The following is a 27,412-nucleotide window of genomic DNA, read 5'->3' on the forward strand; positions in this document are numbered from 1 at the left end:
GTGTTTGTGAAGATGGATAAGTAGGATAAGGTGGAGGATAAGTTGGCGGTGGTGGTGGTGGATAAAAAGGAGGGGGATAAAGGTCTATAGGCAAAAATAGGCTTGTGATGTCCAATGAATACCGATTGCTGCGGAGGTACAGAAACGGACCATAGTTGCCAAGGGTTTCTGAAATGACAAGTTTGAAACATGTTTCACAGGTTTCATACAAGTTTCATGAAATGTTAGAAAGGGATTTCATTTGAAATATAAAAAAGTATGAAAGTTTTATATACTAATATTACATGACTTGTGTAACATTGAAAATACAAATCAACATTATTCGTTATTCTATACAATACAAATGCACATTCAACATAGCATAAATATTTGCATGCGTCATGGTTCACTATTCATGCCCGATATCAAATTTAGTTGTAAAAGGAGCCATCAATATATACAATCATCATGGATAACAACTCAAAATAAATCTTTGGTAATTAATGCTAATATCCATGTCAACGTGTTAAATAAATCCATGGTAAATGATGATTACAAAAGTCCCAAGACATGTAGGGTATGGCATTTATGAAAGTTTAAAATAGGTGGTTCCTATATTTATGAAACGCGTAAGCATGAAATGAGTTTCCTAACCTCATGAAGGAGGTTTCTTGGTGACTATGAAATGGACATAGGTCCATATGATTCCGTAGGTGGAGGTGGAGGCACTGGGACACAATAGCCCTGTCCCAATGTCGATTGGGACATAACATAGTGACCAGATGATCCATTAGGTAATGCCATAGAGGCAAATTGCAGTACCAAATGATCCACACTCGAGTATGTTTGGGATGCATTCCTAGAGGGATAACTCCAAAGTCTGTGTGGGAGGTGGATCCTTCATCATAAGTACACCACACGGAAACGGGTGCAGAGCCCCCCATTGTAGTGTGTGGTGGATAACAGGGTGCATTTAATGGAAGTGAAAAGGAAGGTGCAACGAAAGATGAGGGAGGGATGGGTAAGAGCCCAAATGGATTTGTAATGGACGTTGCGGGAAACATAGTTGGTTCCTTTTGTCCATTAAATGCATTAGATAAAGGTGCATCTACTCCAAATTGACCATGAGAAATAAAATCATTTGAAGCTGAAGGAAGGAAAGGAATACTTAATAAGTTATTCTTTTAAATGTTTACCTAGTTTTGAGTTCGTAAAGAAATACCTGTCTCCTCATTACTCAGAAACCAAAGGTTGTTTTGAAGAGTTGCTTCTTGATGCGAGTATTGCTTGACCGAATAGAAAATGCAAAATCAGTTGGCATAGAATTTGAAATAATAGGGTTTGTACCTAGCGTTGGAGAAAAGATGTACTGTGGAAGTGATGTATAATCTGAGCTAGGTTTCACTTGTAGATGACCAATCCGTAGTGGAGATTCTGAAGGTCCTGCAAGATCATTAGTTTTGTGCTTGAATCAAAAGGAGAAAACTCAGGCTTACCTTCAACTTCCTACTGAGCCCTTTGCATAAGCATGAGATTGCACTCAACGGTAGAAATTTGAGTAGGAGCAAGTTGCGAGGCCCACTCTTGATTGTTTTTGTCCATGTTTTGCTGTGGAGATTGGAGCGGTATTGTGAATGTGTTCGAAGCTACTTGACTCTTATGTTGTTCCTGCTTTTGTGAATGAGCTTTCCGATCAAAGGCCAAGGTTTCTCATAGTATACCTAGCTCTGATACCATGTGAAGAAATGTTCTAAACACAAAAAACACAAAATCAATTGTACGACAAAGCACAGATTGATAAACGGAGAACACAATTAGGGTTAGGGTAACTCAGAGACAGTGAACACAATGAATAATGAAGTAAATGACTATTGAATATACAGTGCTCATGGAGCAAACATACTATGTAGTGAATATTGATTCTCGGACTCTCTTGTCTCTAGGATCAAGATAGAGGTTATGAGTTGGAGAGTGCATCATACTTTAAAGGAATCTTGAAACACAACAAGGCAGTCCCCATGTGTGAAACACTAGCAAACACAGCCAGGAAAGGTTGGATTTGATGTAGATGGTAGTGCAAGGGAGAGAAAGACTAAAAACGCAGGTAATTGAGGAGATAGAAAATTGGCGACTATGCAGAACAGGTAAACACAAGTTGACTGTGTTAGGCAACAAGTGAAAATTGATGGTGACAGTGCATATGCTGATGGCGATAGTTGGAGGAGAGAGATTGATTGCAAACATAGGCCGGATGATGATGGTGGTAGCTTCTATTGATGGTGACTAGTTGCAGATGATGGTGACTAACCCTAGCAGCAACAAACATAAGTTTCTTAATGACTGCGACAATTCTAGGAGTTAGGTGACAGGTATAGAGGCTAGAAACAAGTGGTAGGTGATAGCAGACTGCGGTGAAAGGCTCTAATCATGATGTCCTTCACGAACAGGGTGTGGGCAGCAGAGATACGGCTCTTGAGACTTGTAAAAACGAGATTAAGGGAGAGTGGTGGGCTGCATGCCTATTTATGGATAGTTTTGGGCATCCAAATTAGGGTTTTGCAAGCAGGACATAGTAACTCTCTAGGATCACGTTTCTTTTTAAAATAAGATGGTTTCTTCATTAGTTAAGCGTTTTTTGGGGCTGTTTAATGCATTTTTGGCTCAACAACACTGACATAAATAGCACAAAAATGACCACCAAAATGACTAGGTTGGCTAGCTAAAATCTGGGTGACCAACTACCAAACTAGCCGATTGCATCAATGAACTAATTGGCATGATGTGTGGCATTGCCACTTGTCCATTGCCTGTCCGACTTCCCCAGAATAAGGTGCATGCTCATGGTGGCTACTGAAATGCGCAAACTCATAGGAAATGCGTAACTGTACGCAAGAGAACTAATTGTACCATTGTAGCCTAACAATGCTAGTCCAGGGGATGACTAAACCTCTAACATGGTGGTGCTCCAAGGAGCTTTGGCTGATGCTCAAAAGAAAAGGTATAACTGCTCTTATGTGATGTCTATCTCCATATACCATCCAAGATCTCTAATTGAGGTTTTATTGAGGGAGCAACTGAATGCCTCATGGGTTCTCCAATCCAGCTATCTAGTGTCACACAACCAAAATAGCATTTTTGCCAATTAATGGGATTGCCTAAAGCTCTATTGAAGATCTCCATTGCTATTATAAAGGCCTTGAAGTTGCCCTCATTGCCATCTAAGTAGATTGCTGTGTCATCTGTGAATTCCATATCAGGAGGCTTATCAAACTTTGGGATGGGTAATGCAGCCCCTTTAATACTTGTGGAGCTGTAGGAGCTCATGGCCTTTGCTAATAAAAAAGAGAGAAAAAATCCTGAGGACAGCCTTGGCTCATTGATTTTTGAGCGTTGAACCTCTCTCTTATAGCCCTACTGATAAGAACTTGGTTGTGTCTATCCCATTCTTCTTAGTAAGCGCTTTGTAAGATGAATGCAATGTAAGAATATAGAGCTACAACTCCTTTGCCCCATGGCTTTGGGAAACCGCGTTCTTAGCATGGTGTCCTCTAAGAACTTCCAATCTACTATGTTGTGGGCCCTCTTGAGTCTAAGAAGAAGCATATGCCACAATGAGGTATTGATTCTTGGAGTGAGCAAGAGTTGTGGACTCCCAAAAGGTGGAAATGTTGTCCAAGATATTGTGATTTCTTAGCAAATTCTGGTTTGAGTGGGATATAAAGCATCAATGGGAATGATATGAGGCTGATTGCCATATCAAGATTTGTGAGTGCATGTAGAAGCAAATGTTGTGAGAGTGCGCAGCGGAAGAAGAACACGAACACAGAGGAGAGGAGAGAGAAAGCAGAGAATGAAAGAAGAAAGTCTGCACTGACTGAGATGAATGCTGAATACACTGGAATGGACAGAACAGTCCCTGCACGCAGCCCGGAGCGTCAGTGAGGGAACCAGGACAGACTGGAAGCAGTGGCAGCACCAATGCCGGAGACGGAGACGGAGGGAGCAGTGCTGTACCTGCAAAAAGCAATGCTGTACCTGCAAAAAGCAATGCTGGACTGACTGGGGGGGCTGCTATAAATAGCCCCCAGGCCAGGAAACTGGCCGACCAGCCAAACTGGCCGACCTGGCCAGATTTGGCCGACCAGCCAGATCTGGCCGACTATGGCCAGATCTGGCCGACTGCCCAGAAAAATGGGCAGTCAGGGCAAAAACAGCCCAGTTTGGGCTGGAACAAACCCAGGACTGCATGCTGCCTAGAGCAGCCACAAAAATGTCCTAACAGAGCTCCTCTGTCTCTTGTCAGACTCTGACAGGAGCTCACAACCAGGAGATGACAGACTGAGACTGAAGAAGAGCAGGCTAACACCCCCTCTCAACTCCTGGGAGAGTCTGAAGACCCAAGAACCGCATGTGATGAAGCAAAGAAGCCTGAGGCAATGGCTTCGTAAAGAGATCAGCTGCATTGGCCGTCGTAGGACAATAGACCACCACCAGCTCCGAATCCACGATCTGCTCATGAACATAGTGATACTGAACCTCAATGTGCTTCGTACGAGCATGAAACACCGGGTTTTTGGCCAGAGCAAGAGCACTCTGGTTATCCACGCGCAGCTCCGTAGGTCCGGTCTGGGAAAAGCCAATCTCCGCGAGTAAGTGACGGAGCCAAACTGCCTCCATAGCGGTCGAACATAGGGCCCGATACTCAGCCTCTGTAGAAGAAAGTGCCACAGTAGGCTGCTTCTTGCTGCTCCAAGAGACAGCACCAGATCCAATGGTGAAAGCATAACCTGTAGTGGATCGTCGCGAATCCACATCACCTGCCCAATCAGAATCACTCCATCCAGAAAGGGTAATCCCATCTCCATACATGATCCCAAAGGATCGAGTCCCCTGTAAATAGCGAAGAACCCGCAAGGCTGCCTGCCAGTGATCCCGGGTAGGAGTCTGCATAAAGGAAGACAATAAAGCCACCACAAAAGAGATATCCGGCCGAGTGTGAAGCAGCCAGATAAGAGAGCCGACAAGGCACTTGTAACGGGTGGGATTGGTAAGAGGAACTCCAGCTGTCAAAAGCTTGGACTCAGGGTCCATGGGGCATGAGATAGGCCGACACTCAGCCATATCAAACTCCGAAAGAAGCTCGGAGATGTACCTGTGCTGCGAGATAAAAATGCCCTGTGGCATCTGATAGATCTCCAGACCTAGAAAGAAGTGAAGGATCCCTAGATCCGTCATGTCAAACTCCTGCTGTAGAATGGACCGTGTATGCTCCACCTGCTGAGTGTCGCTCCCTGTAATGATAAGATCATCCACATACAAGATAAGGAACACCGAAAGAGAATCCACAATCCGTAAGTAGAGGTTGGGATCAGAAGCGGAGCGCGCAAAGCCACTCTGTAGAAAGAAGCGGTCAATCCGCTGGTACCAAGCACGAGGAGCCTGCTTTAGGCCATAAAGAGCCTTCCGCAGCCTGTAGACATGATCCTCCTTCCCGTGCACAAGAAAACCAGGAGGCTGTGAAACATAAATCTCCTCCTCAAGAACGCCATTCAGAAAAGCAGACTTGACGTCCATCTGATAGACAGGCCAACGGTGGTGAGCAGCAAGAGCCAAAAGAACTCGGATGGTGGACATCCTAGCTGTAGGAGCAAAAGTCTCAAAGTAGTCCAACCCTGCACGCTGTGCAAAACCCTTGGCAACAAGCCTAGCTTTATGCTTGTCCAAGGAGCCATCTGCAAGATATTTGGTCTTAAAGACCCATTTCACACCAATCACCTTCCGTTTCGCGGGACGCGGTACAAGCTCCCACGTATGGTTTCGCTCGATGGAATCGAGCTCGGTTTGCATAGCCTGTCTCCAAATATCCTGTGCAAGAGCCTCCTCCACAGTGGAAGGCTCGGTATCCTGAAGAATCTGTGACATAAGAGCATAGTTCACACAGAGTGAACTGTCCCGCTGGGCCTGTAAACGTGCTGATCGACGGGGACCGGTAGAAGAAGCAGGAAAGTGAGTAACACCTGAATCCTGCATGAGCCGGCGATACCTTAAAGGAATCCTGAGAGACTCCTGCGGCTGTGAGGGAGACCGGGGGGTCTCCGGAACCTGTAAAGCACCCAAATCGGAGAGGGACTCCCCCTCACCGAGTGAAGGTAGATCCTCCGCATCTGAAGAAGGCTGTACATCCCGTGAAGATCCCGAAGTGGCGGTAGAAGAGCTCGTAGTAGACGAAGGCACATCCACCAAAGGAAAAAGGGAAGCCGAAGGAGGAGGAATAGGGGGGGTGCTAAGGGGCATCCTGGAAGGAAGTGAAGGGAGAGAAGGTGGGGGGGGGGTCCGTTGATGATGAAGAAACATCTGTAAGAGAACCATCAATCGGATCCTCAGAGGCCGAAGCCTCATCAAAGATCACATCCCTGCTCACCTCAACCGTCCGCGTCGACGGGTCATAGAGCCGATATCCCTTCGTGGTCGTACTATAACCAACGAAGATAAGCTTTCTCGACTTAGAGTCGAACTTCGTCTTCCTCTTCTTCTTGTCCACATGGACAAAAGCATCGCACCCAAAGATGCGAAAATGGGACACGGAAGGCTTCTTCCCAAAGAAAGCCTCATACGGAGTCATGTCCTGTAACGTCGAAGTCGGAGAGCGGTTGCGAATATGCACCGCTGTAGCCACCGCCTCACCCCAAAGGAAATGAGGAAGACTCCTATGCTCCAGCATAGATCGGGCCATCTCAATCATGGTCCGATTCGCACGCTCCACCACACCATTCTGTGATGGTGTGTTCGGATGGGAATACTCCACCCGAATACCATGATCCCTGCAAAACTGAGAGAAAAGGTGAGAAGTGAACTCTCCACCGTGATCAGCTCGAACACCACGAACCTTGGAAGTTGTTTGGGTCTCCACAAACACCTGCCACTCACAGAAACGGGAGTACGCCTCGCTCTTGTACTCCAAGAAATAAGGCCACACATAACGACTAAAGTCGTCCACAATCAGCATCAAATACTTGGCCTTCCCAAGGGAGGCCGTGCCCATAGGTCCGCAAAGGTCAGTATGAACCAACTCAAGCGGAGAAGAAGCCCGCCTAGAAGCAACCTGCGGGTGAGGCTGCCGGTGCTGCTTGCCCCTCAAGCAGCTAGGGCACAAAGTGTGAAGAGGAGGGAAATCAGGAAGTCCCTCCACTATCTTCCTCCTAGAAGCCTGGTGAAGTGAATCGAGGTTCAAATGACCATACCGAGCATGCCAAAGCAGCCCAAGCTCACGGGAAGTCCGCGCAGCCAAGGCTGTGAGCGTATAAAGCCCACCCTCCTGTGTACCTGTCCAAAGAGCATCACCTGTAGAAGCATCCTCCACTGTGACTGCATCCTGAGTAAAAATGACTCGGGTACCCAACTGAGTAAGACCATGCACAGATAATAGGTTAAAACCCAAATCAGGAACATAGAGAACTTTGGCGGAGGAAGACCGCCTGTTAGAAAACATAGGTAAAGTCCCCACTCCACGAACAGGAACTGTAGAATTGTCACCAATGGTGACTGTACCCCCTCTGGAACAAAGATCCTGAAGCCAATCCTGACGGAAGGTCATATGTGAAGATGCTCCACTATCGACGAGCCAAGGCTTCTCCTGTGTGGTAGAAGCTAGGGCAGTGTCTTTCTCAACAAAGAGATGCACAAACGCAGATTCTGTTGTGGCTGGGGCCGCCTTCGAGTCCTTCTCCTTAGGCTTCAAATGGGGATACTTCTGCCAACACTTCTCCTCGGGATGAGTGCCCTTCCCACAATGGGGACACTTGGGCTTCTTCTCCTTCGCATCCTTCTTGTCCTCCTCCTTCTTGTCCTTTGCCTTCTCCTTCTTTTGTTTCGTCTTCTTGCCGCCACCTGTGCCGGCCGTAAATGCCTTGGTGGAGCCACTGGCTCCCACCTCTTTGAGTCGCTCGTCATGCTCCAAGACAAGCGGGGAAAGCTCCTCCCATAGGAGTGTCTCACGGGTCCTCGAAATGATGAGGCTGGTGTAGAAGACATCATAACGGGGTGATGGCAGCTGAGTCAACAGAATCATCGCCATATCCTCAGACGATATCAGACGACCAAGAGAGGCTAGCTCGCCTCACATATCCTCCATCTTCGTGATGTGCTCCTTCATGGAAGAAGAACCATCAAGACTGAGCATCCGCAACTTCTTCTCCAGGGAAATCTTGTGGGCAAATGTCTTGTGCTGATACAAAGACGCAAGCTTTGTCCATACTTCCGCTGCGGTCTTTAACCTGTGAACATGTACAAGAACAGAATCATGGAGACTCATAAAAAGAAAGGAACGGGCTCGAGAGTTGAGCCTATGCCATAAGGCTGCACGGTCCATAGAGGTGCCATCGGACGAATCCACGGGGGGTCGGTCGATGGGCGAAGAAACAAGCTCCCAAAGGTCAAATGTATCGAGGATGCAAGCCACCTTGCATGACCATAGGGAGTAGTTGGAACCATCCAACTTATCTTCCTTCGGAAAGGAAGGGAGAATCGGCACCTGGATAGAGGGAATCAAGGAAGGCATCCGCACAGCTGAGGCAGTCTTCACTGAAGAAACCTTCGCAGTAGATGGAACCCTCTGAGATGCATGGACTGAAGAAGGACGAGTGCGAGGAGGTTCTTCCCGATGTCGAACTTCATGATAATCCCGCCTCCGCTCAGAGGAATGATGAGAGAGAAGCTCATCCTCTGAGTCTTCAAAGCCTGAAAACTGGTAAGACATCTTCCAATCTGCAAAATACCAAAGAAAGTTGTGCCGCTGTCGAAATAGGACCAGCAATGTGGTCACCAACCACCAAGACGCAGGCAGAGAGTGCCTACAAACACCTGGATCTGCAAAACGCAAAGAGATCTGATGTCGGACACCAGAAAAGAGACCACCAGCACCAGGAAACAGCCCGGACAGAGGTCGCCAGCAGGAAAGGAGCAGCCTGGGGTGGAAGCGACCTGCAGAGCAGCAAAACGCAGCCTGTAGGGAGGTCGCCCAGCAGCAGGAAAGGCCGCCTGGCTGCAAACGCAGGGTTGCTGCGTCGCTGGATGACGTGGCAGCCTCTGCAGTCAGCGTGGACAGCAAACGCAGGCTGAACAGCCTCCTGATGCAGTCGCCTGGGTGTGATGGATCTGTTGGCAGCCTCCTGAAGCAGTCGCCTGGTTGTTGTGGATCTGTTGGCAGTATGTCCTCCGTGCTCTCAATCAGGCGATGATATCATGTGAGAGTGCGCAGCGGAAGAAGAACACGAACACAGAGGAGAGGAGAGAGAAAGCAGAGAATGAAAGAAGAAAGTCTGCACTGACTGAGATGAATGCTGAATACACTGGAATGGACAGAACAGTCCCTGCACGCAGCCCGGAGTGTCAGTGAGGGAACCAGGACAGACTGGAAGCAGTGGCAGCACCAATGCCGGAGACGGAGACGGAGGGAGCAGTGCTGTACCTGCAAAAAGCAATGCTGGACTGACTGGGGGGGCTGCTATAAATAGCCCCCAGGCCAGGAAACTGGCCGACCAGCCAAACTGGCCGACCTGGCCAGATTTGGCCGACCAGCCAGATCTGGCCGACTGCCCAGAAAAATGGGCAGTCAGGGCAAAAACAGCCCAGTTTGGGCTGGAACAAACCCAGGACTGCATGCTGCCTAGAGCAGCCACAAAAATGTCCTGACAGAGCTCCTCTGTCTCCTGTCAGACTCTTACAGGAGCTCACAACCAGGAGATGACAGACTGAGATTGAAGAAGAGCAGGCTAACAAATGTATGCATGCGTGTGCACTTGTGTGCATGAAATGAAATAATTTATTAATGTCTACTAAAGGCCAAAATGATTGATGAGATCATCATAACAACTATTTGCAATATGATATAACCGTTTGGAAAAGAACCACTAAACAAAAGCTAAAAGCTAAAAGAAAACCCTAGTTAATAATGAAAATACATATCACCTTAAGAGAACACCCATCGATTGCTATTGCATAGCGTCAATCTTGCCCCATATGGAGAAGAATTTGGGGGGGATTGGCTCTAGCATAAGCAATAATCTCACGTTTCCTTCTATGCATGTCTTGCTAGTGCAAGGTTGGAATCTTGGACATTTGGATCGGCCAAGTTGAATTGCGCAACTAAGCAATACTCCTCGTGTAGATATGGATTGGGTTTGTGCTTAGGTCTTCTCAGTACTCCTCCAATATGCAAACTAAGATCGCTCTAAAGTGGCATATGTACTTGTGAAAAAAGTTGCGAGCTTCCTTTGGATAGGCCCTTGGTGTACACCATGGTGTTCGACACTAGCACATCATGAACATCACCGAGTTTGCAAAACTCACAAACATAACAATCAAAGAACACAAGCATGTTAGAGCTCAACCCAACAACATAAGCTAAACTCTTTCAAGAAACTGAAACACAATGCAGTTGGCCGTCCAAATGATCGAGTGCCGTTGGAGCAGAGGACCTTATTCTCAAGCCTCGCAATGGGTCGGAAGTTGTCACCCGCCAATCTTTTTATGTACTTCATCAATCTAGCTTCTAGATCCTAGAGTAGATTGTTAGGTATTCTCCTATCAATGTGAACATATCTTAATGTATGTGTTAATGTGAATGGGGACACTCTACACCTCTTGCATTAGTCAAAGGTCAAAGAGGTAGATGTGGACATTTAAGTTTTTAAAAGAAGGTCCAAGCCTCTGTACGTAGAAGTTATTCTCTTTTTCTTAAATAACCTTTCCATTTGAACTTGTATACAATCATCTCTCCCATTATAGTGGCATCAAAGTAGACACAATGTTATTCACGTTTTCCTTCACTTATTGCATTCTTTAACCCTAAAAGTTTGAAGGCTTTGGGTCTATTGCAATTCGTGCTGTTTGCTATAGCTCATTGTCTTTCTCAAGTACCAACAATGATCATATGGCCTTTCTTTTAGATCTAGTGCCCATCTCCCCTAAAAGTTGTAGCTTGATTGGTCCAAATTATCCCATGAAATCAAAGGCCAACAATTTGGACACTAGTAGGTGTCTTTCGCATCAAGTGCCTCATATTCACTTTTTTATGATAGATGGAAGTGACATGGTCCCAGGAGCCATATATGTGCACTTGCTTTTCATGTTTAGTATTGTCTCAACTTTACTTTTTCAGAAAACCATGCATAAAGTATGTGATAATTCGTTGAAAATTGTTGCAAAGATGAAAGATTAAGTGAGAAGGTCCAAAATGGAAATTTTGAAGTCGTATACATTTGAAGCAACCCATAGAGTCATAGACACACGAGTTGCAAACTTCCTCCACAACAATATGCACACTCTCCATCAACACCAACCTTTGTTGCTAGTAGAAGATTACTGGCAGCAATCATGAGCACTTGTGCAATGAGCAATTATCAGATCTAGAGCATAATTCTTCTTGAATAGGGTGAAAAATACAGCAATGTATGTAGAAATTACACGGTGCAGTGGATAGAATCTGAGCAAGGAGTAAAGAACACCAAAATAGGGATCCTTGATAACTTCCACATCCCGCAACTTGATGAATTGTGCCTCGAGTTGCTACCAATATAACTACTCTATCTAACCCAAGGACTAGATTCACAAAAGTCACATTTTTGCCATTTGGTCACATAGACCTCATCTGATATACAAGCTAGGACCCAACCAATGTGTGTGCTCACACATGGCTTCTCCTCATGATGGGGGCCTTATTACTTAGAGCACCATAGATCATTGGTGGCATTTTACGAGGTTGGGGCATTGAGCATATTTAACACTCCCCCTCAATGTCCATTTGCAAGTGAACTACATTCTTGGCCCAACGTAGAGTCTTTGAAGATGAACTCGAAGTAGATCCTTTATAAGAGCTTTGGTGAAGATATCTACTCCATTCTCCTCCATTGGACAGTAAACAAGCTCTACTGTCCCATCCTCAATCAAGTCACACATATAGTGATACTGGATCTCAATGTGTTTGATGTGTGTATGAAAAACTGGATTTTTGGCAATGGCGATGCAACTCTAATTGTCATATCTTAGCACTATTGGATCTTCATCTTGTACTCCCATATGCCATAGGATTCTTCTTAACCTTATTGCTTCACATGCAATAAAAAAAATTTTACCTTGTACTTTACTTCGGTAGAAGACAATGCCATAGTTGGTTGCTTCTTATTGATTCATGAGAATATTCTTGAACCTAAAGACAAACAATGTTCAAAAATCAAATTCCTGGAATGACTATCACCTGCCCAATCTAAGTCACAGTTTCCCATGAGCACTTCCGGAATCGTATGTGCTACCATAGTCAAGAGTTCCCTTCAAGTATCTGAGCACTTGTATCCCGGCTTTCCAATGATTTTATCGTGGTTTGTTTGAGGATCTTGTTAAAACACCATCAACAAAATTGATTTTTGGGTCGGTGTTGCATAAGTAGATGAGATTGCCAACCAATCTCCTATACCTCCCAATGTTTGCTAGTGCTGATGTATCCTCAATATATAACTTCACATTGACCTATAGATGAGCTATCTCCTTGCACTTGGTCATGCCAAATGCCTTTAAGATCTCCCATGCATACTTCTTTTGAGAGATGAAGATTTTGCTAGGCTCTTGCTAGACTTCAATCCCTAAAAAATAATGCAATATATCCAAGTTTGTTATTTCAAACCCAAAGATCAAAGCCTTTTTGAGTTTGATGGATCATATCTTCATAGTCACGTGTAATAAGAAGATCATCCACATATAGGACAATCACAAAAAACTTTTCACTATCCTTGTAAACATATAAGTTAGTATCTGAGGCATATCTTTTAAAGTTTAAGCCTAAAAAGGGTTTATCTCTCTGTTGGTACCATGCTCTAAGGGCTTGTTTCAGCCCATACAATGCCTTCTTTAGCTTAGAAACTTTGTTTTCAAAATGGGGGGTCTCAAACCTTGGTGCTTGAGCCATGTACACCTTCTCCTTGAGGTCACCATTCAAGAATGTTGATTTAACATTCATTTGGTAAACTTGCCACTTGTTATGAGTGGCCGTTGCAAGTATTGTGCCAATAGTGGTCATTTTAGCAGTTGGAGCAAATGATTCTTGTTAATCAAATCCTTCAACCCGTGAAAAACCCTGTGCAAGTAATCTAGCTTTGTATTTTTTAAAGCTTCTATCAGCCTTATACTTTACCTTTCAAATCCACTTGGTGTCAGTAATCTTTTTCTTTTTTGGTTGATCCACTAGTTTTGAAGTATCATCATTTTTCATTATGCTATTATACTCGGCTTGCATAAGATGATGCTTTCTTCTCCTTGAGAGGAGGGACAGGGGGATAGGTTCATAGTGGACTACTTCACTAGATGATAAAGTGGAAGAACTTATATTCTCCTCTTTCATTGTATGTGATTGCTCCTTGAATACCACATCACAGCTCACTATGATCTTCTGTGCCTATTGGTCATACAGTTTGTAAGCGTTTTGCTCATTACTATAACCCAAGAAGATACATTTTATGCCTTTTGGGTTAAACTTGTTTCTCTTATCCTTTGGAACATGTGCATAATGTTCTCATTCAAAAGTTCTAAAGTGTGAGACAGACGGTTTATTACTAGAATAGGCCTCATGAGGAGTTTTGCTCTTAATACCCTTTAGGTAACTTCGATTGAGAATGTAGACTAAGAAGGAGCGGACTGTAGAACCGCGGGCCATGGTAGCCACTGTACCCGAAAATAGGTGGGAGAAGACTGCTGCTGGCATTGCGACGATCTCCAGGAGGTCTTAGCACCAATCAATCCTCCGTGTGCTCGAAAGGACTTAGTGCGCATCAGATGGGCCTTATTGCCTTGAGCATAGTACTCTAATAGCCGATGTAGAACGATCTCTGTGGCCTAGAAAGGAGAGGTGGCACAAGGAGTGCCTGGTGGCAGACACATATACTCTGGGGGGTGGGGAGTAAAGGTCGAAGTCTGCAAGTATCTGTGGTGTGTCCGGTGATGCCATAGTAGGAGCACCCAATAGTCTGGTCATCTGTTGGTAAATAAGCCATTGGTACCAGTGTGCCTTCCTGAAGAAGGAAGAGGTGAGCCACAAACCATAAATTGCAATGTCCGCGCCTCAAGGGCTAGGAGGGTAGTGGAATGGCTGGAAATAGTAAGAGCTGCCAGTGGGAGGAGGATGTGACCAGTAGTAAGAGGTTGCAACCAATAGAAAAACGCAGGTGAGGAGAGAGAAAGACTAAAAACGTAGGAAAAACCAGCAGTAGCAGTCAACATGCTAAAATCAGCTCCAAATAGTGTATGATAGGCTGGAAACAGGCGCCAGACTGTCGTAGATAGCAATGGCCAGCTTGGACTGTGATGTCCTTCGCATCCGGGGTGTGGGCAGCAAGTTGAAATACTTGAAATCTTCAAAAACAAGATTGTTTTCTAAATGGACAGTGATCAGTAACAGTTGCTCTGTTGTAAACAATTGCAAACTACGTGTGGAAGACTGGAAATAGGCGCTAGATTGTAGATGACAGCAAGGGACAGTTGAGACTGCGATGTCCTCCGCGAAAGGGGTGTGGGCAGCAAGTTGAAAACACCTGAAACCTGCAAAAACGAGATTTTGATGCAGAAGAAGAAGAAGAGAAGTGGACGTTGAACCCACCACCGGTTCTTTGCCGTCATTGGAGTGGAGGAGCTTTGCCGCTGTTTGAGCAGATCGAGCTTTAATACCATGTCAAAAGATGACGTACCAATGAGACAGTAGGGTTTGCGAGGAGGAACACGGAGTGAACTTGACAAACATGGAGAAGAGAATAGAAGAGATAGGAAACTCTGATAAATGGAATGATGAAGATCTGAATCATGGAGTGAATGTGATACAAGGGAACAAGGGTGCTGTAGCACAAGGAAGATGATGAAGACAGCCATGAACCACGAACCACAATGTCCTCCTGAAGGGGTGTGAGGGCAGCAGTGGAGAGGCTAGAGAGAAGAGGTGACAGACTGAATGAATCAGTCGTAAAGAATGAATGAGAGTGGCCTATAAATAGGCACAGTCAGTCTAGGATGGCACCCTTTTTTGGGGCTACAAACCCTAAACGCAAAACGCAGAAACACAAAAATGCAAACTGCGGGTGAAGGGTTTCTCAACATCTACATGTGCGCTTCCACTATGAAGCTTAGATGGCGATCTAGACAGATGATAGGCGAAGAGCTTAAGGGTAATTGGAAGAACTCTGATTGGGTGAAAGATAGATTGATGATGGATTTGGAGAGCTTTTTCTTTTGTAGCTCGGGAAGGTAGCCTAGTCGATGATCCCTATTAGGGGGCCATTGAGACCCCCCCAAGCTAGGAGCCACTTCCAGGGCCTCGAGACCCCAAAATAGGGATCCTTGATAACTCCCACACTGTGCAACTTGATGCATTCTGCCTTGAGTTGCTACCAGCATAACTACTCTATCTAACCCAAAGGTTGCCTTTTTACCATCGGGTTACATAGACCTTATTTGCATACAAGTCAAGACCCAACCAGTGTCCGTACTCACACATGGCTTCTCCTCAGAATTGGGGCCTTACAACTTAAAGCACCACACCTTACAAGGGTGGGACATTGAGCATATCTAATAGTGTAGCAATATCAATCTTTGGGGCTGAACATGAACAGCGTTGTAGTAGAAAATGTGGCCTGCAGCCACAAAATATGATTACATAGGTCGTAAGAGTTTAAAGAGGCTGTTGTAATATCATATGGCATACTCTGAATCTCCTTGTTATCACTTTGTAGAGCAAGAAAAGGATAAACACATGAGTTTGAGCATAAAGATGATTAAAATGAATCCAAAACTCTGTGTATTGACAAGAAGATACAAGATAGTAATAGGATGAAAAATTACTTTGTTTACAAGCCAAGGGTTGCCTTGTGAGTGGGTCTTCAACAAAAGTTTGTTGGACGAGTGACCAACCTGGTCCAGATCAGGTCGACCATGTGACTATCAGCAGTTTGCTTCTGCATGCTGCCGGAAAATGGGATCAGGTGCCATTTGGCACTGTTCCAGACAGTGACCAACAGCTGTTTGCCGGGTAAAGCTTCCAAATGCTCTAGCTGGCATCTCATAAAATGTCAAATTATTTGTGTATAATGTAAATTCCTTCGGTTGGGCCTAGTTGATTGTACTTGCTTGAAAGATCCAATTACTTGTGTATCTAGGTAGGCTAGATGGGCTCAAGGCCCACACATCCCTCTAAAGCTGGTGGTGAAGACCACATTGAAACATAACAATACCCCTTGTTTGTCTTGCACAATTGCCTAGTCATGTTGAGAAGCTTATTGCAGACACCAAACGATTGGATGCAAATTTTTGCTTCAAGAGCTCAAACTCAAACTCCAACCAAGCTAAATACTAGTAGATCACACTCTTTGCAAATGTGTTAAAAATGACTGGAGTCACACCAGTTGTATGACCAGTTAAGCAGTAGTGGCACCGTTCAGGTACTGCACATGCAATTAATGGCATCCATAAAAGTGTTTGCAAGAAGAGAAGTTTGGAATTGTTCTAAAATGGAATTTACAAAAAATGGAGCTATTTTTATTGCTGTACTTATTGAATAAAGCATCAGGTTGATTGCTGCTAATGGCAGGTTGAAGTAGATAATTTTGTGCTTGCTTTCACCCCCACTGCAGTAGTCGCACTTCTTCTTGCATGTTCTTACTTCTCAACTTTCTCCTAGTCATACCTGTCCTAAGTCAACACTTTCATGCTGAGACTCCTTTGCGCTGGCTCTAGTCTTAGGCTTAGTGCCAATCTGTTCAACTGTAGTGGTAAAAGTTTAAGGGGCCAGGATGACGACCTTCATAGTTTGGCATGTTCTCTCTCTTCTTCAGTCATTAATGAATGATTCCTGGTTGTAAACACTCTGTGATGGTCCAAGGCATACCACAAATAACCTCGATATTTACTTAAGTTACCAAAAGACATAGTTTATTGCTGTTGATACTCTCTTCCAATTTCTCATAGGATTTGATTTCCAGCTCTGAGGGCTTCTTCCTTAAGCCAGCTACCTTATCCAAAAGGGCTTCTTCCTTAATCCTAGTACCTTATCCAACTAGAAAACTTTGCATACTAAGAGAATTGGCTTTTGGAGTGCAACGTGGGAAGGTAAGTTGGTGAGTTCACTACAGCTCGAAGCTAGACTTGTGTTCTTACTTTCTCGGGATAGAGAGAAGGATGCTCATTTAGTTAGAGTGGAGTGTTGAGAAGACAAGGTAAGAGCTTGTGGCCAAAGTGAGTTGTATCTTCTAAAAGAATAGAAGTTTGTCCAAAGTTTCGAGATTGTTGTGTGTTTCCCTACATCATCTTCTTACTTTTCTTCTTCTTCTTCTTCTTCTTCTTCTTCTTCTTCTTCTTCTCAGTAAGAGGCTTGAGTTAGAGTTGTGAGATTGCGAAAGAGTGAGGAATTTGGTAAGGTGAAGCTTTTCTCTATCTTCTTTCTCTTCTTCTTTTTCTCTATCTTCTTCTCTCATCGTTGGTGTACTTGGTGATGGATGCAAAGGAGTGACAATATCAGATCATGTTGCTTGTGTCATGGAACCATCTTCAAGCCTATCAAGGAGTGAGAAATGTCTACAAGATGGATGTCTAGGGCGGTGACTTGCCCACAAGTTCATGGATGATTATCAAGAAGAGCATGGATGGCAAAGGAATGCTCTCGTAAATGTAGAATATCTCTCTACCCAAATATCTGAAATATCGAGTTGTGGTGAATCTTGCATTTAGCTAGAGTAGTTCCAACTAGGAAGCAGACAATCGAAGCATCTCCAAAGGAAGACTCTTTTATCAGAGTCAATTTACTTTCCTTTCCAGTTATTGTTTGATCATATTTAACAATTTTGCCAAATTTTCCATAGTAGGAAAAACACGCAACAAAAGGACAGGATAAGTGGCATGAAGTTCCCAACTTGCATCTATCTCAATAATTCAGCAAGTCTTGACTCAAGTGAACATACTTGCTGATGAAATCTTTGGGATCCATTTGTGAAAGTAAAGTTCTACATCTGAAATATTTCCATCATGTATGCTTAAGATAAGTAATAGGTTAAAAGGGCCTGAATAGAACTCTTACTTTGTTCTGATTTGGCTGGTGAGACATCCCTTGCCCTTTATGACTGTGCAAAGGAGAGCATAAATATATCACCAATGAATAAATCCAACTCTTTTCTAGTCCCTAGTGAATAGTGTAAACATGGATGACCAAGTACCTGAAAGGTGCCCCAGACAACTTACCAATCAGGGGATCCATTGGCTAAGGCTGATTTGAGCAAAGAAAACAGCAGGTTAAGTGGCAATGGATGATGCCACAACTTGTTATGCACTGCAGCATCTAAATCTTTTCATACGGTGCAAACATCCTGGTTGTTTGATAATTCACCGTTACTTTTTTGAGTTCCAACTTTCCATGCAATATCGTGTACATTGCTTCTTGTGTTTGCGTCTGCAGCAGTCGTTTTGGCATTCCATAATAGGAAGTAGGAGATGGTCTTTCAATGGAACAATTTCTTCCTTTTAATGGTGTCTTCGTGGCTTTCAAGGAGTGTCATGTACACCCACTGATGCTTGATGGCTGTGGGTTTTCTTGACGGTGTGAAGCCTCAATGTTTTCAGATGACCGTATATGCGGAACCCATGGAGATGTGCAGGTGTAGATTTCATGCACTTTTCAGGAAGTACTCTATAGCGTGACTGTTAAGCAAAGCTAGTACTTCGCTGTGGCTAAGCCAGCTTTTAAGTACTCTTTATTTGGTCTGATTTTTTATTTGTCTTGTCCTTTGAAGTTCATGAGTTAGGGTTCTAGTCGCAAATATTCACCTGTATGCTTTATTGCTTTTAATTTCCTGTTGATCTTTTGAGTACATACTGAAATTACAGGCGAAAAACCAACAATCAGACAAGGAAAGGGAATTTGATCAACACGGTGAAGAAAGAAGTGGTCACATTTGCAAAGTCTGTTTTGAAGCGCCGACAGCTGCAGTTCTGCTTCCCTGCAGGCATTTTTGCTGTAAGTACATCCTTGGTATTTGCTCTTGAGCCCTTGTGGATCATAAATTGTTTGGTGTTTCTACAGTATGCTAACTGATGCATGTGAACCAGTGTGCAAACCATGTGCAGTAGCATGTTCAGAATGCCCCCTTTGCAGAAGTGGCATTGCAGATAGGATCATAACTTTCACATCTTGAGTGCAGGTGAGCTATCATTAACTTGCTTTCAAGTCAGATGCGTACATGTTTGCAAGTCAATTATTTCAACCAATGTCTACTGATTTGAGTGCTAAATAAAGGCAAATTTTACAGGGACAGGAAAGACAGATGCATGTGGATTTAGATTATGAACATTTCTTTCCAGCATTTTCTGTGTACAGCTATAATATTCTATCTCAAAGAGGTTTTCTCTGTCAAACTATAATTCTTTGGCAGCTTCACAAAAGCTGTTGTGTAATACATCTATATTATTTGCCGCCCCATGCCATTAGCATGTAGTGGTGGCATTTTTCCATGATAGTGATAATTATGAGAAAAATGGGTATAGGTTCTGCTGTAAAGAGAGGAATAGTGAGCGATTACATGAGTACATTATCTACAGTAAGAGATCATCATCTTTGGATCTCAGCCTTGTTTGTTGAGAACTAATTAAGCCCAAAAGCATTCATTTGTCGGTAAATTCTATATTTTGAAGAAAATAGTGTTGAAAGTCTAATAAATGCAGAGTTGTGACTGTGTGGCTAAAACTGTGACTCCAGCATCTTCACAAGCAGGAGCTAATTATCTTTAGAATTACTGCCCACCTCTAATGCCTGCTTCTTTTTATCATTGGCTTTCTAATCAAGCAATCTCTTCCCTTGAGCAGATTGGTGCTACTGAATGTTCTGGGGTAGTAGCATATCCAACTCACCATGTGATAGTGTCTTGGGAGATTGGAAGCCTGAGGCCTAGAGGAGTTGAACAGTCCTCTCAGCTTGCAAACCTTGGCCACCCTTCGAATTTTTTTGGGAATGTAAGCACACAATGTCTTCCTTATGGCCTCTCTAGCAGACACAAGAGTCCACATCTCATAGTAATAATCAATTATAACACCATTCAAGGAGCCATAGTGGGTGGCGGCTCAAGCATGAACATGATAGTGCTAGTACCGAAGAAGGCTGGGCTTATTGCTATCTCAACTAACATCATTTGCCATTGGAGTAGCTGATCAATCCATTGGCGTAGTTTGAATGTCGTTAGTTGTTAACCAGTAAGTGTGTTCCTATGAATTATGTGGTAATAGATCTACTTGAGACCCGAGGGTTTTAGCCCTTTTCTCATGAGTAGTTCTTCTGGGTCCTTGAAGAAGAGCAAGATATAAGTATAGTTTTTCTAGATGAGCCCCATGGAGATTGGCATAAGGATAAAGTGGTTGGTCATGCATGTATGGTATTATGGATGGTATCGAATCTCAATGGTAACCACCAAATCTCTATCCACTCAAAATGTAGACCAAAGGCTCTGCCTTTTCCACTCATTGAGGCAAGCTTCATATACAAGCAAGAATTGACCTTTGGCCTTGCTACTATACGGTTGGCTTTCAAAGGACACATCAACGTAATGCCTGAGCATCAGTTCTTAGTGTTCTTAAGCCTTGGTTGCGACCCTTAGAGAAGAAGTCCTCAAGGAACTTTTGGATTGATTGTGATGGCCCTTTGCCTAGTGCATGGAAACATTACTAGACCTCAATCCATTTAGATGTTCCTTTTTGGGGGGTCTAAGGCTCTCTCTTAGGCTGCATAGCATCATTGCAAGTGTTGCTCTAGATTTAGAGAAGTTTATTGCGACCTTTCTCCTATGGCCTCAACCACACCAAAAAGTAGTTCATTGTGTTGGTCTCAAGCATAGCAAAAGGGGTTCAACATTTTCTTTATCACATCGAATTTGTAGGCCGATATGTAGATGTTCTTTTTCTACCCCCAAGGCTTCGTAATCCGTTGAACATTTTCCACCATGGACCTATAGTGTTGATGAGGTTTTTCTTTGGTTGAAGTTTAGAATTACAAGGGTCCTTATCTTCATGGCCCTAAATTAGTCCAAAATTTTGTATGTGCACATACATGCATGTATCATCGCTATCTAGCTACAATGTTAACACATCCCATCAAAAACCTCAACATAGATTAGGCCATTTGTGCTTGAGAAATCGACTTCATTCAACAAAGCATAATACCCAAAGTGTATAAATTGTATATGCATGTCAAAATTTCAGCAATACCATTTAGATGCACGTTCTATTATCCTTTTGATCACCCCAAGTCTTGTTGAAAAAGCACATGTGGTTGGGAATGTGATGTCATAGTTGATTTAGAGATTTAAACTAATCTTGGCAAACAATGTGATGGTTGAACATTAGTCACAAGTGGAAAGTGAATGAATTGCACATGATGAGCTTCCTTTAATTACCTTGTGTGGAAAGTGAATAAGCATCACATATATAAATGAAACACTTTTTGATGGAATTGTATTAATTGTATCTTTTTGCTATTACTACAAGGAAGCAATAGTACCCTAGTATTATTAATATTTTCACCTTATTGATTGAAGGGAAATTTAGAAAGTATGTCTCTTGAGGCCTAAATTAAAAGTTGTTGGAAACTTGTAGTGGGTGCGTTGTAATGAGGTGTTCCTTGTTAGTGTGCCTTGTCATGTGACTTGAGATGCATCTTTGATGTTTTTAATGCTCCCTAATGGATAGAACATTAGGAATGAGACATTGCTTGGCAAGTCTTTTATGTGAATGATTAAATGCAACATCGATTTCAATACCAAAAGAATTCACCTTAGCTTAACATGTGTCAAAATCATTGTGATTTTCAGTAAGGGGAACCTAGTCCATGACTACTGCTGAGAAATGAGAAAGGAAGATTGTCTCAAGACCTACCACACCTGTTAGTAAGGGGGTAAACACGTGCTAAATGGCCTCATCAAATCATGATGAGAGAAACATAAACTAGCAAGCCAAGTTCTCTCTTTAAGTAAAGGAGACACTAAGGTGGTGCCCAAGGCTGTCTACAAAAACCTTCATCTTTGCCTACGGACAACAAAAGGCTTTCCTGACCAAACAACTAAGACCCTGTTATTGCAAGTTAGTGCATGAAATTCAACATCTTCTACAATGGGTACCTAAAGCCATGCTACATGCCCAACTTTACTATGCTAGAAATTAGTTGGATTTGATTATTGAGGCTTTGGCAACAAACTTGTCTTTCGTCACAACCATTTCCATTATCTTGAATGTTGGAGGAAAGTGTCCGAGTCAAAGGAAAGATAGAAGCAATACCAAATCAATATTTGTAGCTGCGCCTTCCATTCAAGCCTTGCTCCTAAAACACAAATGTTAGTAGACAAAGAATAATGTAATCAACAAACACAATAGCGACTTCTTGTTGCTGCTAATTTGACACCCTCAGATTGAGAAGGGAAGACAATTCAAATGCAAAAAGACCAAGACCATCTATAGTAATCCAAAACCATCTATCTCTTTCCAATGATTTGATTAGAGATTGAAATTGCCACCTAGCCCAAGTCATTACATAAACTTCTGTCAAAGATGATTAGACTAATCATGTCAATATCGATGGGATTTAGATAGTCGTAGACATCAATTGCTACTCTCTTGATAAAGAAGAATTGGATAATATAACTAAGGTTGAGAAATGCAAACCACCAAATGAGAAAACCAAAGATAACCGATGACCATTGAGACTAGGCATGCTCTCCAAAAACTCATCTCCTTTTTGGTCTAAAATCAAAGTTAAGAAGAAGATCTATCTTGGAGATGGTAAAAGTCATTGAGTGAACTAAAAAACCCATGATTGCATGCATTACACATTGGCATGATGATGAATTTACTTGCATGTGGTTATGACATGAGACAAACACTACTACATGATCAAGGTGTTGCTACACACAAGCATGTACAAAAACAATTAATATATAGAGTTAAAGAGTGTACATGCCATTATCTCCTACTTGTAGGTTATATGAACAAACAATAGTATCCAAGAGTCCAACACTTGTTCATAGTTGTGCTCCTGAGGATACACCAATCCTATTGTGATAGTATTATTTTATGTGCCCAAGAGGATGGAGGATTGTTGCCACATTGTATGTATTTGATACAATTAAATAGTAGATTATGTTTTTGGTCATATGATTTTATGGCAAAATCATGGGTGTCACGAAAGAGTTCCATAGTAAGGAACTTTGTCGCTTGATATATGAAATGTATAATGCTAAAATAGAAGAATAAGTTTTCTTTTTAGGTCCAACTCCTTGGAACCATTTTCATATATGGAGGATATAAATGCCTAAATATATGAGAGAAAAATAAAGGGGTTAGGGACATTAACCATAAGCAGATCATTATAGTGTCTAAAGGTATACACAGAAAGCCCATAGGTATTGAAGCATTGCCATTTTTCAACTCGTGCTAGCATTAGGATAATATTATTTATGATCCAAGGGGTACATGCAATGCATTTCTTAAGGGTTACATGCAATGCATCCTCAAGGGTTAGGTTGATAGAGTTCTTCTTGACAATGTTGGTCTACGTAATGCCAGATAGAGAGAGTACAAAGGAGATATATTTACTTCTTTTAAAGCTGAAGGCCCAAGAAATCATTCATTTTGTAATACTGATTAGCCAATATATGCCATGATGGGGAATGAATTCACAACATTTGATGATATTGGTAGCACATACATTGAATATGGAGTTTGGGAGGTTGATAAAAACCTATTGGGACGGATTAACTATTCAAAGGAATTATAAGTGGATGTTGGAAATAAGTGCAACTTTGTCATTAAGTTCAACATTAAAATCATGAGATTTTAGCATGCATGAAGGATTGTGGTGAATATCTATAGTCTTAATCCAGCCTTCGATGTCTGTCTCAACTTTTGATCCCTTCCCCATTGAGCTCTAGGGGCTTGACCTTCTTGAGAAGGAACTTTCTTTCCTATATAGGTTAGATAAGGCATTTGTAAGTGGAGATACTTGGACATTCATTTCATTAGAGATATAAACTTGCAAATTTGTAAGTGGAGATACTTGGACATTCATTTGTAAGTGGAGATACTTGGACATTCATTTGTAAGTGGAGATACTTGGACATCCATTTCATTAGAGATATAAACTTGCAAAATTTTTGAATAAGAGTTAAACTTGATTGTCAATATTTAAGAGGTATTTAAGAATAAAACTCGATTGCTATTATTTTAAAGGTATCTAGAAGGCAGCTCGTAGAGCTAAAAAGTAATTCATATTGGTGATGAAATTTGGAAATGCTACAGATAGAAGGCCTTTGCAAGATGTTGTTGAGGATTCTATATTGGCTAGGTAATTCGAGGAGTTCGTGTAGGGCATAACTATCCATCTACACCTCCCAAGTGTAGTTATCCTATTGGGACATCTAACCTCTATAACACATTCATACACATAATGGTGATCGATTGGCCATGGATAAGTCAAAATGGAATTGAGCCTAGCTTCTTTGAAAGGGAACATACCAACCAAGTTGATGCCTTCCATCCAATGGATATGCTACAAGTTGATATCTAGATATACTAGTTTGTTGGAGTCAATGAAACAATAAACCCTACTTCAACTCCATCACTGCTCAATGACAAGTCTCGATAAGCTGATAGAGCCCTTCAAAGATCTTCATGAAGGTGTCTCACAAGATATAATTCCATCAAATGAAGTGCTAATATAAACATAAAAGGAAAGATGAGGAAGCATTGCCATGGACGAATTAACATGGATCTAGATATAAACTTTTCATTAATCAAATAGGTCTTTATTCATAAATTGACATATGTAACTATACTTTATTCCAAGGATTTATACAAAGTAAGGATAATGGAGGAATAAAACATGGTTAAGCATGAAATTGGGATAATGATATGGTATCTGAAGATTTGTCATCTTCTTAATCCTATGCATATATTTAAGAACGTAGGACACTCTTTATGGAAACATCTCATTGTTTTGAAGGACACAGAGCAAGTCAAAAATGACTTAAAGGAGCAAATGTGCAAGTGTGCTTTATGGCCTTGAGTTGATGAAGAGATGGGAAGAAAATAGTATTCACATGCACCATGTGTGTTAACCCCCACGGAGATTTCAATGATCAATTTGTGGATACGATCTATTCAAACACCCATAGGATATGGTGCATCATTGCAAAACATATTTACTGTGGATGGTGCGAGTCTTTCCAACTTGAAAACACATGATTGGCATAATTTCATCAAGCTAACTCTTACCTTTTTTGATCCACAGCTCATTGTTGTCCTAATAAGCCATCTGATTGTATTGTAAAACGGACGTACGCAGCATGTCCTCCCTCTTGTCATTGATGGTTGTCTGACGAGTGGTGTTTGCAATGTTATCTACCACTTGGGGAAGCTTACAAGGTATGTCTACAGTTTGCACATGCCTATATCTATGCTTGGAATGGGATTTCACTTAATGTTCATCTATTGCTTTAGATGGATCACATCTAAGGAGATAGATGTGTTGTCAATAGTGCAAAAGAAAAAGGAATGCATTGAGCTCCTTTGCCTGATGGAGAAGGAGCTACCAACTTCTTGTTTTGACATTCAAGTCCACATACTAATTCATTTGGTGGATGAGATAGAGATTGTAGGTGTTGTTAGCACTCGTTGGATGTTTTGGGTAGAGAGGTTCATGGGAGTCATGAAGGGGCTTGTTCACCAAAGAGCCCGACTAGAGGGCTCAATGTTGGAGGGATGGTTGCTTGGGGAGTGCATGTACTACCTTGGCGAGTACCTTGAGCATGTTGATGAGGACGCTCCTTGCAAATGGAAAATGGATGAGCCAAGTACACTATCAGATGAGGTATTATGTGGTAAGGGCATTCCTTTAGGTCTCATATGAGGAACATACAAACTTGTCCACATTTGTTATTCACAACTCACAGTGTATGGAAAAATTTGTTGAAGAGTACTATGAAGTAGTTTGCAATGCACAAAGAAGACGAGGAGGTCAAAAATCTAGCAAGACAGAACCTCTCTCAATTCTTTCGTGGTTATCCCACCATATTAGAGATGGAATCATGGAAGGGGAAGACACCAATGATGAGCAAAGAAAGATTGGATTGGATTGTGATAGAGAGGTAACATTTCTTTCTTTCATGTACCTATGTTGAGCTGTATGTAATCTTAGTGATGTAACTTAAAGTTCACATATTTCATTCTTGCACCTTTAGGTACACGGGTACAACAATATGTAGACATATGGTCAAGATCTTTGAGTCAACAAAATTGATCGACTACATCAGACCCAAGATTCTTGCATTATCTCTTCTTTTAGCCAACAATAACACAAATCTTATTGAAGAGGAGCTTGGCTATGTGGAAGCCATAGTCAGTATTTATGAGCTTGGCTACCATATTTGCAAGAGGGTAATTTCTGACAACAATAGTATATTGACAATCTTTGCTTTAGAATTCTTTCTAAAATGTTGCAAATCTTGTATGTTAACAGGTTGTGTTGAAGGTTGACTAGTTCTTTGTTGAGTACAAAGGGGCTGGATCCACAATGAGACAAGAGCCCTCTAGGTTTTGGTCAGTTGACTCTTCAAAGCCATTACAGACAACATGGGAACAATACATATTATCAGCACAGTGTGAGCAAGCTTTCTTCTATGTTGCCCTAGATTCTTGCAGTCCATGGAGGCAACTTGTGCCTATCAATCCTCGAGGGACGATGAGGTGTTTGACACTACCTGCGAGGAGGTGGACCAAGAGAGTCTACAAGAGGATGACTCAACTTCTACAGAGCCCCATTCACTTACAACATTAGCACAAGAAGAGCACCAGGAAGAGGAAGTGAGTGACAATGATGCAACAAATGATGAGACAGAGGATCTTGCCTTGGAGTTGGACTTTGAGCCTCCTGTAGAGCCTCAACCATCAATAGCTTTTCCACCCATTCTCGCTCTTGATGTACAACTCACAAACAAGGATCTTTAAGAGACAATGCAAGACAATGAAGAGATTGACTTGATCATTGTGCTCTTTCCAAACCACGCTTGAATTGTAAAAGCAAAGGTATTATATCAAGTGTTTTGTCTTGATCATTCCAACCACTTTCTTAATCATTGTAGGAAAATCAAATTGGTATCAGCAGAACCTATTGGTAAGACCTAACACATTTTTCCATTGATCATATTCATTCTTTCATTGCTTTCTTCGAATCTTACTAACAATGGGTGGGTTTGGTGGGGAGTCTTGTGAATGATAGCCATCTATGGCCAGAGTTGGGGTTTGATTTCCCACATACTCAATCTTGTTTGTTTGAACATGTTTTGAAGATGCATCAGTACCGTAGCACCAAGCAGAATGTCCT

At 42.4% G+C, this 27,412-nt stretch overlaps 2 protein-coding genes across 4 annotated transcripts in view; both read left to right on the forward strand.

Annotated features, from left to right (window-relative positions):
- The window catches only part of LOC148033235 (kinesin-like protein KIN-7K, chloroplastic), a 39,895-nt gene extending 20,212 nt beyond the window's left edge, over nucleotides 1-19,683 (forward strand). The window contains exons 25-27 of one of the 2 annotated variants that reach the window (XM_087681135.1): nucleotides 18,883-19,012; nucleotides 19,105-19,196; nucleotides 19,292-19,683. In XM_087681135.1, coding sequence (XP_087537261.1) covers nucleotides 18,883-19,012; nucleotides 19,105-19,190 — 216 coding nt within the window. In that variant the 3' untranslated portion in view covers nucleotides 19,191-19,196; nucleotides 19,292-19,683. The remainder of the gene's footprint in view (nucleotides 1-18,882; nucleotides 19,013-19,104; nucleotides 19,197-19,291) is intronic. The other variant, XM_087681134.1, reaches the window with a different exon arrangement.
- Nucleotides 19,684-23,189: 3,506 nt separating this feature from the next.
- Nucleotides 23,190-27,144, forward strand: LOC148033236 (uncharacterized). 2 transcript variants are annotated; one of them, XM_087682244.1, is made up of 4 exons: nucleotides 23,190-25,910; nucleotides 26,005-26,177; nucleotides 26,271-26,466; nucleotides 26,549-27,144. In XM_087682244.1, exons 2-4 carry the CDS (start codon nucleotides 26,026-26,028, stop codon nucleotides 26,567-26,569), a joined length of 369 nt encoding a protein of 122 aa, XP_087538370.1. In that variant the 5' UTR covers nucleotides 23,190-25,910; nucleotides 26,005-26,025; the 3' UTR covers nucleotides 26,570-27,144. The 2 variants fall into 2 exon arrangements, with proteins under 2 accessions (XP_087538370.1, XP_087538371.1); XM_087682245.1 differs by having other exon boundaries at nucleotides 23,190-25,900.
- The last annotated feature ends 268 nt before the right edge of the window (nucleotides 27,145-27,412 follow it).

Source organism: Lygodium microphyllum, chromosome 7 (assembly GCF_053477565.2).
Source record: "Lygodium microphyllum isolate KBCC chromosome 7, Lygodium_microphyllum_v1.1.10, whole genome shotgun sequence".
Taxonomy (NCBI): domain Eukaryota; kingdom Viridiplantae; phylum Streptophyta; class Polypodiopsida; order Schizaeales; family Lygodiaceae; genus Lygodium; species Lygodium microphyllum.

Excerpts from the sequence above, each read along its gene's own strand:
- LOC148033236 (XM_087682244.1), top strand. The coding sequence starts at position 26,026 with ATGCACAAAGAAGACGAGGAGGTCAAAAATCTAGCAAGACAGAACCTC. Across the intron at positions 26,178-26,270 it reads GATTGGATTGTGATAGAGAG|GTACACGGGTACAACAATAT; the intron begins GTAACATTTCTT and ends TTGCACCTTTAG. Across the intron at positions 26,467-26,548 it reads GCTACCATATTTGCAAGAGG|GTTGTGTTGAAGGTTGACTA; the intron begins GTAATTTCTGAC and ends GTATGTTAACAG.